This window comes from Cyprinodon variegatus, unplaced genomic scaffold, assembly GCF_000732505.1.
Source record: "Cyprinodon variegatus isolate N-32 unplaced genomic scaffold, C_variegatus-1.0 Scaffold107, whole genome shotgun sequence".
NCBI classification, from domain to species: domain Eukaryota; kingdom Metazoa; phylum Chordata; class Actinopteri; order Cyprinodontiformes; family Cyprinodontidae; genus Cyprinodon; species Cyprinodon variegatus.
The window spans coordinates 897,027-914,199 of record NW_015150560.1 but is presented as its reverse complement, the minus strand read 5'-3'; the positions used below and the strand labels follow the sequence as shown (position 1 = coordinate 914,199).

At 42.1% G+C, this 17,173-nt stretch overlaps 1 protein-coding gene and 1 long non-coding RNA gene across 8 annotated transcripts in view; one reads left to right on the top strand and one right to left on the bottom strand.

The window, feature by feature from the left end:
* Positions 1-11,032, top strand: part of LOC107084710 (kinase D-interacting substrate of 220 kDa-like) — a 96,876-nt gene extending 85,844 nt beyond the window's left edge. For 2 of the 7 annotated variants that reach the window (XM_015374654.1, XM_015374652.1), the window contains exons 28-32: positions 1,236-1,352; positions 1,440-1,538; positions 3,338-3,556; positions 8,048-8,269; positions 9,813-11,032. In XM_015374654.1, coding sequence (XP_015230140.1) covers positions 1,236-1,352; positions 1,440-1,538; positions 3,338-3,556; positions 8,048-8,269; positions 9,813-10,637 — 1,482 coding nt within the window. In that variant the 3' untranslated portion in view covers positions 10,638-11,032. Of the gene's footprint in view, positions 1-1,235; positions 1,353-1,439; positions 1,539-3,337; positions 3,557-5,054; positions 5,274-8,047; positions 8,270-9,812 lie in introns of all 7 variants that reach the window. The other 5 variants (XM_015374653.1, XM_015374651.1, XM_015374656.1 and 2 more) reach the window with 3 other exon arrangements.
* A 4,626-nt stretch (positions 11,033-15,658) lies between these two features.
* On the bottom strand, positions 15,659-17,123 carry LOC107084702. Its single transcript, XR_001481232.1, has 2 exons — positions 16,970-17,123; positions 15,659-16,285 (listed from the first exon to the last, which is right to left on the bottom strand). It is a non-coding gene; the product is annotated as an uncharacterized LOC107084702 (long non-coding RNA).
* Between the last annotated feature and the right edge of the window lie 50 nt (positions 17,124-17,173).

Here is a 17,173-nt window from a genome sequence, read left to right as displayed (position 1 = left end):
GAATAAAGGAATTAGGAAGGAAGGAAGGAACTAGGAAGGAATAAAGGATGGAACTAGGAAGGAATAAAGGATGGAACTAGGAAGGAATAAAGGATGGAACTAGGAAGTTAGGAAGGAACTAGAAGGAAGAAAGGAACAGGGAATGAAGGAACTAGGAAGGAATGAACTAGTACGGAAGGAAGGGAGGAGGAAGGAAGGAACTGGGAAAGAAGGAACCAGGAAGGAAGGAACTGGGAGAGAGGCAAGGAAGGAAGGAAAGAACTAGGAAGGAATGAACTGGGAAAGAAGGAACCAGGAAGGAAGGAAGTGGGAAGGAAGGAAAGAAGGAACCGGGAAGGAAGGAAGTAAGGTAGGAAGGAACTAGTACGGAAGGAAGGAATGAGGAAGGAAGGAACTGGGTAAGAAGGAACCAGGAACAAAGGAACTGGGAAGGAAGGAAGGAACTGGGAAGGAATGAAGGAAGGAAGGAACAAACTTTTATTGAAAATAATGCTTGAAACAATGTAATGTCATGTGTTGCATTTTTCTTCTTCTGGCTGATATCACTTCTCTTCCTCCATCTACATGATAAAAATGACCGAATGATGGAAAATATTTCCCAGGTCTCAGTTTAAACAAAAAGAAAAAAATGATTAACAAATCAAAGGAAACATTAAATGCTTTGCAAATGGAGGGAGTAGATGTGCATTACCTGATCTCAAACTTAATGCGGCAATGAATCAGCGAACATTAGAACGTATGGTTCGATACAGATACAACTAAAACACGCTAGTATTGATTGATCTATCTACTAAGAACTCAGGAAGATCCGTGCAACAGAAACAGGGAGAAGTAGAATGTCTACTCATCAGTGACGGGTTACTGATGACCTATACCTTGATTAAAAATGTTCCCTTCTTTTTGTTTCATGGTTTTGGACATTTACCATTATGATTTGAAAAAAAACAGCAAACAAAGTTTGTTAATTTTTAAAGTGAGGAAGGAAGAAAAGAGGTGATTGAAGAAAAGAGGAGGAAGGTGTAGCATCGCCATCGTCAGCAGGACGGCGAGCTGGTGCATTAAATGAGCAATAGAAACATGGCTGCAGTTTTGCCTCTTTGATGGTGCCTGCATGTCTCTTTAGCAGGAACGTTTGCTCGCTCTGCACTCACCAGCTTGTCGGTGTGAGACGATTTGCTCTAACAGAGCGATTTCTGTGAGAAACTGATGGCTGAGCTCTGCTTGTTGTTGTGTAGATGTGTCCGGCGGTGCCGCTCAGCTCTTTGGGGACAGACGGAGTGTGCGAACGCCTCAAGCAGATCGACGGCATGGACCCCAACATGTTGCCTCAGTACGCAGCAACAATCGCAAAGGTACGATTTAAAAAAAATGGGTCCTCTTTGTGCTTTTTGAACATATTCTTTCTCTGTGTTCATTCATTGAAACCATGTGTGTTGCAGGCTAACATAAATGGACGCGTGCTAACTCACTGCAACCTGGACGAGCTGAAGAAAGAGATGGAGATGAACTTTGGTGACTGGCAACTTTTCAGAGGAATGGTGAGACGAGATTTCTCTAAACTTTGAACTGAAGCACAGACTAACTTCGATAATGAAAACGTTCTCCAGCGTTTTAAAAGCCAAGGAGGCGATTGGCTCTCTGTGTCACACAGAGTCCATGTTGGAACGTCAGTCCTTTAGTGTAGGAATGAGCACATTAACTCCTCACTGAAGGAGGCAGCATCATGCTGTGGGGATGCTTTCCTGTTAGAGTTGATGGGTGAAGCTAAATTCAGGAAAAAAAACATGGTGGAGTCAGCAGAGGGCCTGAGACTGGGGTGGCCCTGATCATCCAGCCAGAGATGCAAAGGATGGTTTAGATCAGAGGATATCAATGCGTCAGAATGGCCTAGTCAAAGTTACAACTAAAAGCATTGCAGGGAATGAGTAGCAATGACTTCCCTCCATCCAGTCTGACTGATTTAATACGGTTCAGGTGTGAGAGGCTGGATTAAGCCGCTGCTAGAACCACAGCGAAGGGAGGTTCTAGAAAGTTCTGACTTTATGGGAACGATTAATACTTCTTTAGAATCATTATTTAATAAAAAAAATAATTAAAACATGTTACACTGCAAAAACTGATCTAAAAATTCATACATTTTTGTTTATTTGATTATATTATTTTATAACTTGCGCCTGAAATCAATTAACAGAGTTTATTATAGAAGGAAGCCATCTATGTTAAGAAAGAAAAAACAACTTTAAACAGAGGGTGGGGGGCGCTCAGATTTCAGCTTTCAAAAACCTACAATGCAGCGATAGAGTTGATCCCTTCATGCTATCATTGCAGCCTGAACCCCTGTACAGGAGAGGGGAGGACCTCGCCTATTCAGCCAGGACAACAATTCCCTTTAACAACCCCCCTTTCAGAGACATAGACGGGTATGGGGCATTGCAGGCTAACAAAGAAGCCAAACGACCCCCATTCCAAAAGGGTGGACCCGTTCGTCCGTTTCAAATCATATGTTTTCTAAACAAAAACAAGGATTTGTTGGGCTGCTGTATAAAACCAGGAACTCAAAGCTATTCCTGACATTTTGAATTGAAAAACCTTCCTGGATGGGAAGCGAAATGTCTTTAAACTTGGAAACAAAGTCCAGTTGATTGTTTTTAATTTCCGTTTTTGTACATAATGGAACATTGTTAAACTTAAATGATCCTATTCTATCAGCACATAATCTGAATTATCTGCTCAGACTGAGGAGAAATAAACTTAATTTAAGAAAAATGACTTTCCTTCTATGCATTTCTTCTCCACTCTGTGTTGCTCTGTCACATAAATCCCAAATATTTAAAGTTTGTTGTTTTGTTACATCGAAGACTAAAGAAATAGAATAGCGGTGCATATTTGCGCAGTCCTATACTGAGACGTCTCAGTCTCACTGACATTTACTCAGAGCTGTTCCTCATAAACGGACCAAAGATTTTGGGATTTAATAATCCATATTAGGAGAAGATCATCCTGCAGTCCAGAAATCACAAACACATGTGTGCGACTCTGGGCTCATGTTGAGGGGCTCTCACAGAAACATCTGGAAAGCTCAGTGGACGTAGAGCAAAACAAAAAAAAACAGTGTTGTGTTGCCAGGATGCTGGAAGCGGCCATCTGGCTAAAGATGGCCGCCTGATATGAGGATGAAGGGAGGTTATTGTCGGGGAGGGAAGGACAGATGAGCAGCTCTATGAACCCGCCACTAATAAACACGTTCTTTCACTGCTCTGAGAAAACAAGCTTTTCACCTTCTAAAGGAGGCTGAGAACGTCGTCCTTAAACCAAAAGTTTTTTCTTTTCTTTCCAGGTGATGGAGCAGCGACATGCCGAAACCCAGGCGGCGCTTCAGGAGGAGTGCCGAGCAGCCAGTGAGCAAGGCAGCATCGTGCACCAGGGGGAGCCCAGCAGACGCCCGGCGGGGCCCCAGAGGGAAACGGGGGGCTTCAGCCTCAGCCTAAGTTTCGAGGAGCTCAGTGGAGCGGGGCTGGAAGAGCCTCCGAGACGCAGCACCAACTCCCAGTGGACGGTCAGTCCTCCTGACGCCTTTGGTTTCGTTTAGACCCGCTAACATAAAACCAGTTAAATGAAGAAGACAGAATCTGTTGCAATGACGATAAAGTTGGTCCCTAAATATTTCCTGCTTTCAAACACAAACATTAACTTATGTAAAGATGATTTTATATAGACCCCTAGGGGTCCACGGAGTTACNATCTTTTCCTCTGAGAAAAGCCTCCAGAGCAGTGTTTTGCTCTTCTTTCAGTGAAGAAATACTCTGTAATTCCGATAAAACTTGCTCGATAGCCACGCTAATGCTAGTTTCATCGGCTGAAGCCGCCATGTTGTTTAGACTGAACTGTCGCTGATTTGACGTTCGTTTGGTGAGAGTCTCCAGACGGATCTGCGAGTGAAACCTTGAAAGCTCGCGAGATCAGGATGGTCTCACGAGGCTACGGGTACGGGGTATTGCAAGCTAACAAAGAAGCCAAACGACCCCCATTTGAAAGGGGTGGACCCATTCATCTGTTTCAAATGATATGTTTTCTAAACAAAAACAAGGCTTTGTTGGGCTCTGCTAATGAAGATTCTCAGTCATCCAGGTCATAGTGATTCCGTAAAAGTAAAAAAAAAAAAATCCACTAGACTTGGTTTTTAAGATTTGAAGACGTTTCGCCACCTCTCCAGGAAGCTTTCTCAATTCAAATGGGCTGCTGTATAAAACCAGGAACTCAGCGCTATTCATGACATTTTGAATTGAAAAAGCTTCCTGGATGGGAAGCGAAACGTCTTTAAACCATGAAACAAAGTCCAGTGGACTGATTTTAATTTCCGTTTTTTTGTAAATAAATTTAGTTTTTTTTTTTTATTTAAATTTTAAACTTAAATGATCCTTTCTGTCATCACATAATCTGAATTATCTGCTCAGACTGAGGAGAAATAAACTTAATTTAAGAAAAATGACTTTCCTTCTATGCATTTCTTCTCCACTCTGTTGCTCTGTCACATAAATCCCAAATATTTAAAGTTTGTAGTTTTAATACATGGAAATGTAAAGAAATAGAATAGCGGTGCATATTTGAGCTGTCCTATACTGAGACGTCTCAGTCTCACTGACATTTACTCAGAGCTGTTCCTCATAAACGGACCAAAGATTTTAGGATTTAATAATCCATATTAGGAGAAGATCATCCTGCAGTCCAGAAATCACAAACACATGTGTGCGACTCTGGGCTCGTGTTGAGGGGCTCTCACAGAAACATCTGGAAAGCTCAGTGGACGTAGAGCAAAACAAAAAAAACAGTGTTGTGTTGCCAGGATGCTGGAAGCGGCCATCTGGCTAAAGATGGCCGCCTGATATGAGGATGAAGGGAGGTTATTGTCGGGGAGGGAAGGACAGATGAGCAGCTCTATGAACCCGCCACTAATAAACACGTTCTTTCACTGCTCTGAGAAAACAAGCTTTTCACCTTCTAAAGGAGGCTGAGAACGTCGTCCTTAAACCAAAAGTTTTTTCTTTTCTTTCCAGGTGATGGAGCAGCGACATGCCGAGACGCAGGCGGCGCTTCAGGAGGAGTGCCGAGCAGCCAGTGAGCAAGGCAGCATCATGCACCAGGGGGAGCCCAGCAGACGCCCGGCGGGGCCCCAGAGGGAAACGGGGGGCTTCAGCCTCAGCCTAAGTTTCGAGGAGCTCAGTGGAGCGGGGCTGGAAGAGCCTCCGAGACGCAGCACCAACTCCCAGTGGACGGTCAGTCCTCCTGACGCCTTTGGTTTCGTTTAGACCCGCTAACATAAAACCAGTTAAATGAAGAAGACAGAATCTGTTGCAATGACGATAAAGTTGGTCCCTAAATATTTCCTGCTTTCAAACACAAACATTAACTTATGTAAAGATGATTTTATATAGACCCCTAGGGGTCCACGGAGTTACAGCATGGGGGTCATGAAAGTTTTGGTTAATTAGACTTTTTTGTTTTTTTTTTATATTCCCCCCTCCAATTTTTTCCACTAATTAAAATGTCTTTAAATCCACATGAACATGAATTGAACAGACTGTAGTAAACAGATAAATGGAGGCAGAAGATGTCTTTCAGTCATCAATGCACACATTCAGCGACACACAGGAGAATAAAGGTAACTGGTGGAAGACAGAGGAGCTGCTTTAAGAAGAAGTTACATCTCTGTGAGGACCAGACATTTGGCTTGTTCGTTATCGACCAAATGCTTATTTTCAACCGTAATTGTTTTAGAAATCTTACATTTGATTTCCTGGATTTTTTTCCTTATTGTGTTTCTCATAGTCAAAGTCAACCAATCAGGAAATGACAGACCTTCCTCATCTTTCTAAGTAGGAGAACTCCAGCAATTGGCGGCTGATTAAAAACCTTTTAGTCCCGCTGTAGACCAAATGATTTGCCAGTTGAAAAAGATTATTTACATTTAAAGTAAAGCCGGGCGTACACTGTACGATTTTTTTTTCTGCCCTTTTCGGGCCGATTCTTCAGTCATGCGAGAAGTTTTCCATCGGGCCGAAGTTCAGCCTGATGGTGTGTGGTGTAGTATACAGGGAGTAACGAGGGGCGATCAGCCCCTATGATCACCTCCCCATCAGGAATCGTTAAGGTCGGGAGAAAATCAAACATGTTTGAAATTCAGTCGGCCGTCATAAGATGGTCGTCGGCAAATCGCTCAGGATTCTTCTTCTTCCTCTCAGACGAAAACAGAAGCATGGTGGGGGTGCAATGAGTGAAATGGAGTTCTTTCTGTGAAATTGACAGACCGTAGCAGCCATGTTTGCTCAGCCATGTCTTTGAACAAATACGTTGTCGCCTTTACTTTTTAGTAGCCTTGTGAGACCATCCTGATCTCACGAGCTTTCAAGGTTTCACTCGCAGATCAGTCTGGAGACTCTCCGTTGAAGAAAATTTGGAGCCGTTCACCAAACGAACGTCCAATCAGCGTTGGCTTTGAGGCGGGTTGAGGTGTGACGCAACGAGAAGCGCGACAGTTCAGTCTAAAGAACATGGCGGCTTCAGCCGATGAAACTAGCGTTAGCGTGGCTATCGAGCAAGTTTTATCGGAATTACAGAGTATTTCTTCACTGAAAGAAGAGCATAACACTGCTCTGGAGGCTTTTCTCAGAGGAAAAGATGTTTTTGCTCTTCTCCCGACTGGTTTCGGCAAGAGTAGCCTGGCTTGTGGTTGTGTTTTCGTCGTCGTCGCTCTGTTAGTACGTCATATGCTTCGTTGATCTGATTGGTTTATTTGGCCCGTCTATCACCAACATAGGCCAATCAGCTAACCAGTATTTTCGCCCCTTTCCAAAATTACTTCAACGGAAGGTTTCCAGATGGATATGCGGAGCAAATCCATCTGGCGGAGTCAGGTTAACTTTTTAGGGCTTTCAGCACAAAATTGCACAAATTGCCGAAGCAGCGCGCTTCACTCTAGTGAGCTTCATGTTCCGCTTCTACTCGTTTAGCTTCCGGATAGACGAGTCCGAGTAGCGCCATCTCACTGCGGAGCTGAGTCCCACCTGTGTGAGAACATAGATCATGACCTGTAAACTTTGAAACCCTGCGGTTTCCTCGTACAGTTTGAGCTGTAGCTGCGTGCAACCATTGAAAAAATTGCACATTGTAAGAAAATACATCTCTGTTGTCTTATTTCAAGTGCATCATATCTAATAATCTTAGGACATTCCAAAATAATTTTAGGGCAAAAAAACTAATTTAATTTAGAGATTATGTTATTTTCCTGCTTATTAAATTACTATAAAAAATTAAATTACTTATTGCTGCATACGTTTTTGCTGTATGTGGAAGACTCACCGTCTCCACAGCAACACATGAGAGTGGAAGCATCATGCTGTGGGGATGAAGCTCTGTAGAAACAGGGTAGCTGCTCAGAGGTGATGGGAAGAGCTAAATCAAGGAAACAAACCTACTGGATGCTAAACTATGAAGATGAACGGCCCTGAACATCCAGATATAATGGAGGGATTAGATAGAAGCGTGTTAGAATGGCCTAGTCAAAGGCCAGACCCTCAGTCATCACCCTCTGTGTTGGTCTGTCACCTGAAATCCAAGGAAGACCGGTAGTTTGTTGCATTTAGAACATCGCCCCTACAGGAAACCAGCATGTTTGTGACCTCAGAGGTTTCACTTCGGCGCAGCTCTGACCCTGAACGCAGCACAGCGGGAGGAAACCGACGTCGCGTTTGACAGAATTAAAAATACATATGCAGAGTGCAGCACACCTAAAGGTGTCAGGGGCCCCCGCGTTTGTTATTTTCACCCTCCCTGTTCCCAGTTTGTTAAAAAAGAACAAACACTCGCACATAGACAGCTGGCTCTGCCGCTATTTTAAAAATCTGGCTTTGTGAAATGCTTTAGATGCGATCCCAGAGCTGCAGCGGCGCTGCTCCATCTGGGTCCTGAACCAGCAATGTTTTGCTGAACTTTAGTTCTGTGTTTGCTCTGCAGTCTTTACCAACAGGAAGGTTTTTCTGTCGTTTGTCAGGTGACCAACCACCACACCTCCAGCATGTCCAGCCTCAACTCCCAGGAATCCTCCAATGACATCTGCAAGCTGACCGACAAGCAGCAGGCGGAGTATCGAGACGCCTACAGGGAGTACATCGCCCAGATGGCCCAGCTGGAGATGTCCGGCGGTGGGGGAGAAAGGCCCGTCCAGCCCCACCCGGGCCAGTTCCTCCAGGCCGCCAGCGCTGAGGACAAAGGGGTGGGTGAAATCAACAGTTATCCAATCAGAGCTAGCTTTAAAAAAAGTATTCACACCTCTAACGACTACAAACTAAGGGTTTCTGCTACATGAAGCTGATCAAAGCCAAAAAATAAAGCATCTAATGTAGTAGGCTTTATATTTACACACTTATTCTCATAATCAAAGTTTAAAATGACTCTAAATACCATGAAATGTTCAAATTTACATATTTCAAAAAGCCAACAACTCTGGCTCCTGCCTGTCTTTCTGTGAAGCTGTTAGCGTCTGAAGCTAACTGCTAGCGTCAGTCGTCTTCTCTCTGTCCAGAGTGGCCGACGTAACGAATCTTTTGCTATATTTGGTGCATTTTCAGGCCCCTTAATCTTTTTTTCCCCCAAAAAGCAATTAGAGACAAACGGCTTTTCTCTGCTTCCCTCAGCGCTGTCTCACAGGCAGCGGCCTCATCCTGAAGGCCTGCATGCAGTCAGAGCAAAGAGAGAGGCTGCGCTTCCCTACAGCTAATGTAGAACAAGCAGATGAACAAAGCTGCTGATGATTCTGCCCTGGATTACAAAGCAGGATAAAAATAAAATGATGGTGTGCAGGTGGAGCAGTGGTTAGCATGAAAGACCATTGTACGGAGTCCTTGACGCGGCCGACCGGGGTTTGAATCCGACCTGTGGTCCTTTGCCGCATGTCTCTCCCCCTCTCTCATATCCCCTTTCCTGTCCGCCTACTTTCGAAAAAACGAGACACTAAGTGCTGTAAGAATTTTATTTTAATAAAATTATAGTTTTTAGCTCTTGAATTGACATGTCCAACAAACACTTAGCCTCTAATTCAAAGCTCTAAAAGTTGGTTTCCTGCATTTCACAACAAAAACACCACAGATATAATTATTTGTAGTGTGTGTCGTTCAGTAAAGGTTGATCGCTGAGATGTCAGGGTCATAAACTGAAGAAAAGCCGTTAAAAACAAACAGTTTAATCTAAATGAATCCTTCTGCAGGTTACAACAGAGTATTATGGCCAGGCTAGAGATGTTTTATTTTTTGTATTTTGAGAATAAAGTCATAATATTAAAAGAATGAAGTCATCAAACCACAACATGTTTCAGAAAGAAAGCTTGGAGCTCCGCCCATCCAATGATGGCCGACCAGCTCCACCAATCAGCAACCAGAGTCCACTTTGACCTCCTGCTTAAACTCTAAGATGCATAAAGTCCCACCCGTCACCGTCCAATCAACTGATGGGACAAGTAGTTCTATATTAGAGTAAAGTTGCTCTTTTTCTGAAAGTTAAACCAACTCAACACGTTTCAATCAACAGACATATTACTAAATGTTGAGCTTTAATGAATAAATCTATTTCATTCATTTCAATATTCAGGTTTATGTAGGAAAAGCAGGTCAGGATTCGTTGTAGAACATTTCTTTCATGTTCTTAGCTTGGAGGGATAGCGGCCATCTTTAGTTTATGGTTGATGGTTTGATCCAAAGATCTCCCATTGGTTAGGATTTACTGATTTATTATTTTCTGTCTTCTGTTTCCCGCCTCCTCAGGCTAAGGAGGGAGCCGAGCCGGACGGCCGTAAGCCCTTCAACAAGAGGGCCTCCAAGAGCGGCGAGCTCACAGACTTCGCCTCGGGGGCCGACGCTCAGCTCCTGGATCCCATCAGCGAAGAGGATGAGAAGCTGGACCACAGCTTGTCCTCCAGGACCCCGGGCTCCAAGAAGAAAGGAGCCGGCTCCTTCTATCACCAGCTTCCCAGCGAAGAGGAGTGGGGCCCAGAGGAAGCCGACACCACCACGCCGCTCCTCCACAAAGAGGGCCGAGCCGCTCCTCCGCCTCTGCTCGCAGCCAAGCCTGGCCTCCTCACAGACATCCTCCTGGATAAGAAGGACTCCTCCGACTCAGGGATGCGCTCCAGCGACAGCTCCCCAGACGCCTCCCTGGAGGAGTCGGACGGAGGGCGGGGCCTCCTGAAGCCCAGCCTGATCGAGCTGGAGCTGGAGGGCCTGGTGAAGAAGAGGGGCCTCCTCCCCAGCAGGCTGAGCGGCCTGCAGGACGCGGCGGTGGCCCGCATGTCCATCTGCTCCGACGCGCCGTCCGAGGCCAGCCTGATGGCCAGCAGCCCGGACGAGGGGTGGCCCTCCGACGCCGTCGGCAACCTCAACCGCTCCGCCAGCAGCACCACCCTCAACAACAACTCGGGCGCCGGCGACAACACCAACTCTAACTCCAACAACAGCCGCCAGCGGCAGGAGGCGCCGTTAGACTCAGGCGTCCTCATCATCCACCCAGGAAGCACCACCTCCGCCGCCGCCCACCAGAACCAGAACCTGCGCTCCATCAGCCTGGGCGATGAGCGGGAGAGCGTTCTGTGAGGTCGGCAGGTTTCTGGGTTCTCCTCCTCTAGCAGCCGTTGGGCTCTGAGCAGGATCGTCTCCTGGTCGCTCTCCGCTCCTCTTGCTGCTTAATGTGAAATGTTTGTGTTTATTGAAGGAATGAAATCTGTTCTCAGTGATAAAACTAAGAAACTAGGTGTTGTTTTGGGAGAGTTTCCCCTCAGAGCTGCTGCATGCTGCGGTTCTGCTTGTTTGGTGTCTGTAGGAGAAAATGATGATAGACTCGCTGTTACATGTTGTGTTTGGTGAATGAATAAAACTTCTCACGGCCCCCAGGAGTCGTCTGTCGCTCGTTTGTTTTCCAAAATTTGTCTGGAAACTTCCTCAGCAGTCAGCCGCAAAATCAGGAATTTGATTTAAAGGTTTGTTTTTTAAAGTTTGAATGATATTTATTTAAAAAACGGTTTCAGTGTAAATCTGAACAATTATGGAGTGAATTTTGTTACATTGTTTTGGCAAAGAAAACATTTCATAAAATGAAATTTGAAAGAAATGCAAAGCAGAAATTAAACTTTGAAGAACTTTCTCAGATTTTTTTATATCTTTTTTTCTTCGGATCAAATTTTTGTACAAAGGGCTTTCTTTTCAAATTAAAATTTCCCAGATCTAATTCTCTTCACCTCCAGCTCAGTCCAAACGCTAACCAATGAAAATGTTTTTGCTAACGTCCAAGCAGACCAATAGAAATGGGTCAACTTATAAAACTAAATTTTGAAATAAAACTGAAAATATTAAATCTATAGGAAATAGTAAAAAGTAAACATTTTAAGCTTTTGAAATATTTTTGAGAAAATTAAAATATGACAATCAGATTTGAAAAAACAAAGTTAAAACATTTTATTAAAGTTTCATTTCTGGATTGTGTTTTTTTTTTGTTTTTGTTTTTTTAAACCAAACCTGTTCTTTTCAACAATAATGGACCAAAAGTCACTCCATAAGCAATCAGCAGACTTTAGTCCCCATCCTGTCACCCATGTTCCCATTATCTAGCACTGCTTCCCATCCATCATTGAACGCATCCACCTCTGCATGCCTCCACCTGTCCATCCTGTTTTTTCTCTCCTGCAAAAACTGAAATCTATGAATCAATTTTTCTTCAAATAATTATAACTTCCCCTGTTTTGAGCAGGTAAGTAAAGCGATTTCCCAGGAGAATAAAATTATTTACATTCAAATAAGAAAAAAACACTTTCATTTTAGTGACATAATCATAAAGATCACATTATTTTCCTGCTCAGCTTCAGGTTAAATACACTTTTAATTCCTACTTATTTTTAGATCAGGTTTTTGCAGTGTACAGAGCAGCAAAGAACGACTAATAGAAATACTTTAACCTATTTTCACTGAATATGAAAATATACAGGAGTCAAAAATGCGATTTAAAAAAAGGGCTTAAGGTCTGACTTACTGACCATAACAGACTTGGTATTAATCAGAGAAATATATGCTGAAATTTTGGTCAATTAAAATAAATTCAAATAACCTTTTTTTCTGTATAAAACGTATTAAACAGTTTCATAATGTAGCTGATGTAAGCATGTTAGACTGACTAAAATGATCTAATAAGTACAAATGTGATATTTCAGATGATCTGCAAATAAAATGCGTATTTTTGCCTTTGAAATTAGATTAGATATTAGTTTATTTTATTTCAGATTATTGTAATTTCATTGGCAAAATGTCTTAACATGCTTAAATCAAAGAAAAAAAGAAAGATGGGCTTATTTAAATTTCATTTATTACAGCATATGAACAGTTTCCTGTATGTTAGCTTGATCTCCAGCTGCTCTAGTAGACAGAAAGCAGAAAACAAGAATTCTTCTTTTCCACAAACTTCAGCTGTCTGACTTTCTGTGTTTCTTTGGTTTAAAATTAGTTTTTTATTCAGTGAAACTCCAAATGATTAATTAAATACCAGAGGCAATGCTTCATAAAACTCCAGTAGCAAGTACCCTGCAGTACAAATACGTCTTAAAGTATTGATTTTGTGTCTGAATTAAAAAGTTAAATAAATGTGACTGGTTATAAGCCGCTGTCTATTCCTGAATATGTTTTTAGTTTTGATCCGTCCATCAATCTGCTCTGAATTTTTCTCTCTTCTTTAAGCAGCTTCCATATTTTCTGCTTTGCCTTCTTCAAACTTTCAGGAGATCAGAGTTGATTTTTTTCACTCTCATCCTATCTGATGAGTCCGAAACTTGAAGATTTTATGGACTGAAACCATCAAAAAACCAGAGCAAAGGTCACTGGTCAGAACATTCAGCTTTGTGGTGAAAGGACCTGTAATCTTACAGATGAATAGAAAGAATGTTTTAAAAACTTAAAGGCCAATGAAGGAAAAGTGTCGGCTAAAAGTTAAATAGTTGTTCCTCTGTCAAGATTTTAAAAAATGTAGTAGTTACTCTGCAAAAACTGATCTAAAATAGGTAAAAACAAGGTGTGTTTGGCCTTGATTTAGGCAGGTAAAACAGATAATCTGTTATGGAATTAATATCTTATTGAAATCATCGTATTCCACTGACTTTTTTTTAATTTTCCTGATCAAATAAAGGGAAAATACACTTAAATTTGTAAGTGCAGCTTAGCTTTGGCAAAAGTGTGTTGGTTTCCACATGTGGCGGCACCTTTTTACTCGCTTCACTGATAAAAACAGGGAAAATAGCAAGATGGCGGAGAGACGAGTTTGTTTGGATTCATGGGAAGAAATCAGAACTTTTCAGCTGAAAGCTGCACGTTTAGCAGAATTATTTTATTGTTTGGTACATTTTGGTCACTTATTTCCCAATTGTTTCATGTTAGTTGGGTAGGACATAAAACAATTGTGTTAAAGTAACTAAATATGATTAAGTAAACGCCAAAAGCGGTTGCATTATTTTTTCAGTGTACATTGAAACTTTATGTTTTTCTTGCAGTTTAAATCATCTTATTGCATGAATCAGTAATTTAAAATGAAATAAAACATTTTAAACCTCTAAAGATTAATTTTTTTTCTCCTGCTTTAACATTAAATGTGGTAGAACTAATGCAGGTATGTGATGGTTGTCAAAGAAGAGTCATTTTCATTTTGGGATTTATCATTTTAAATCAAATTAAATACAGGATAATATAGATTTTTTACTTTTGTCCCAATATTAAGTTTTTATTTTTTGTCTTCTTGATGGAAATTACCTGAAGCGAACAATAACTGAACCAAAACAAGGGCTGGCTCATTCATTCCATGACTTTTGCTTTTAGAAAATTCACTAAAAATTAAATGATTTACTGTTCAAATGTGAAACATTTGACATCAGAAATCTGCAGGAAGTTAAATTTTTAATTTTAAGGTTTTAATTGTCTTCATCCTAAACGTTTTTGTGTTTTACAGATGCAGATTGCCAGGTCTAAATCTGACAGGACCGATTTTGTCCGATAGATGGCGCACTCTGCATACAAACCTGCTGCAGGCCTGCGGACACAGAGCGGTGAGAAGCAGCAGCTCAGACCAACAGAAGTGTGTTGACATTTTCCAGGTTTTCCTGTCCGCATGGAGCTGAGCTGCTCTGTTTTCAGAGGTTTGCAGGTTTTATTCCTCAGGTTAGATGGAAGCATGAGAAACACGGAGCATCATGCAGAAAAGAAAACCTCCTCTGGAACATTTAAACACTTATTATAAGGCCTGAAATCTTGCTTTAGAGAATTAAATGAAACTATTCCTCTACCTCAAACCAGCTTCCTGTAGAGCAGCTCCTCTGCAGTAAAATGGAACAATTATATTTTAATAATTCCACAGAGACAAGTTTTAAGTCTTTACTTTGACTAGACCATTCTAACATCTCTGTTCAGGATCATGTCCTGCTGGAGGGAGAGCCTCCATCCCGGTCTCCTGTTTTCTGCAGCACATTCAAAAACTTTTCATCCATTTTTAACCAATCAGCTTCCCCACAGCATGATGCTGCCACCATTTATGACGACAGAGAGTTAATCTAACCAGAGTTTCAAGTTTGCTCCTTTCAGAGACCAAATAAGAAAACATGAAGGCTCCTCCATCCTGTTTAACAGGTTAACCTCCTACACCCTAAGGGGGTATAAATAAATTTCTGCCTGACAAAAACACACAAAAGTAAATCACTTATAGCCTCACAGCTATTAGATTTAAGAAGAAACGTTTGGTACCTCTGTAAAGGTAAGATGTCATAGAATGGTTTTCTGGTGTCAGCACCATTGTAGCTTTGACCCTGCCTGAAATATTAGGGACAAAATACAAAATATTTTGCATTTTTTGAACCTCGCCAAAATTTTCTTTGAAATAAACATTGAAAAACACTACCAAAATATTATTTATAGCACAAAAAAGTAGTACAGACTTTCAAATCTAAATGTTGTGTAAAAATATACCAAATTTGGACTCAATCAGATGAATCATATTTATTTTAGAATGGTATTAGTGAGAAATTTCTTAGGCGGAGAGGCCATTTTGGCACATTTATCCAAAAATGTCACCAAACTGTGCCAAATGTGTTTTTTACATCAATACTGGGGGTTTGTTAAAATTACGAGGTCACGTAGCAGCTGGACCCACCGGTGGGTCCGTAGGTTCTAGGGGTTAAAGAGTAAAAAAAAAATCCTTTTGCAGGATTCAGAGATTGATCTAATTTATCCAAACTGCTATGATCAAATGAATCACACATTTTTAAACTGAAGGAGGGAAACAATTTAAAACGAAAATCAAATTCATAAAGAACCAATCAGAATCAACTTCACCCTTAAATTAGATTGCTTAAGATAGTTTAAAACGCAGCGCTGGCCAGAGCTTAACTGGCTCAGACTAAAACCATCTAATCCTATTTGCTCTACATGGCATGTGAGAAAGTAAAAGTGCATCCAGTGCGCTCTGAGTGCGCTTTTCTGGGCGCAACCTGCGCGTTTGGCGCACCTGTGCGCGCACGGCGGCGGTCATTACGGCCTCACATAAAAACCTGCAGCGTTTTGGATTTATTCAGCATTAAATAGAAAAAGAGAGGTGCAATTTACAATACTTTTATAAAAAGTTTCAGCATAATTAAGTACAACATTACACTTTTTTTTTTTTGCAGAAGTTTCAAATTTCTGCAACTGTACAAGATTAGACAGAGAGAGAGAGAGTTCACAAGGTCTCATTCTTCCACTTTTTTTATGCTTTAGACATCGTCCAGTCCTTCATGTGCCAACATTTCTGACAAGACAAGACTAAACTTTTTTTGTTTTGTTTTTACAGTAACTAACCCAAGTCTGTTCTGTACACGTTTCCACCTCCGCAAAAAAAGCGAAGAGTTCAAACGGGGGGGAGAGACGGGAGGGGAGGGGGGAGGTTAGGGTAGAGGGAGGGGAAATAATCCCATATAACTCGCCTTCCATTTCCAGAAAGGACCCACAAATAAGAAGTCTTAAATTAAATAATAATAATTATAATAATAATAATAATAATGAGGTGTCCAAACAGAAAAACACATCACATCAGATTGTCCCATAATAAGCAAAAGTCTGTTGATTTCAGAAAAAAAAAAAAAAAAAAATCCAGGCCTGGAGGAAGAGGAGGAGTAGAGGGGGTGTGGGGGGGGAAGTCCTGCTCCTCAGGTCCTGTGTGTGTTTTCTGCGTCTTGACCAAACACCTGCAAAAGATTGAGAAAGAGAGGCGTGTTTAGAAAATGCAAACAGGGCAGAGATCCGGACAGACTGGCGCCAGGGAGGAAGCCGCAGTTTTTAACATTTAACCAAACACTCCCAATACTGAGCAAACCCTGCGCTCCAGATGCGCACGCGCACACACACACACACACACAGATGGGAAGAGGAGGGGAGCGCCGTGCACGCGCGCTCTCTCCGCACAACTTCAGCCTCCAATCTGGGGAAGAATCAGCGTAATTGCCGCTCAGCTGGCGCCTTCCCACTTCTTGTACCAATTATGTGCAGACATCGTAGTAGCAGTAATCCAAACAGCCATTATTTTCCTGTTGCAGATGCTCTTCATTACAGACACAAGAGGCTATAATACAACCCTGACGGCTGCTGCTTGGAGCCAAGAGCCTCCAGCTTATTTCTACTAAAAAAAATGTAACCAAAATAAAACGCAAAGTGCGTCTTTTTTTCAGACACAATAAGGCTGGAGTCTGAAGTCTGCTGCGCGCAAACAGAACCTTCTCTGCTGGAGCAACATATTGGGAGCATTGGATCAGGGAGCGGACTGGTGCTTCAGCAGACTGGGAGACAGGCTGTACTGGAGCCTGGGAGCCCTGGACAGAATGCAGCAGACAGGAGGAGGAAGAGGAGGAGGAGGAGGAGGACAGCCTACTTACCGCGTTAACGATGCAGAGTCCGGCTGTCATCTGTCAGCAGCTCTGACGGAAACTCCGGAGACTGAAAACAAACAAACACAAACCAAATGTTAGGGCTTCTTTTTGTTTGTTTATGTTTTTTGGATTTGGATCGAAGTGTCTGGCGTCAAATGTAGGTCGCTTTTCTTCCTCATGTTGAACAAAAGGAGGAAAAAAAAAAAAAAA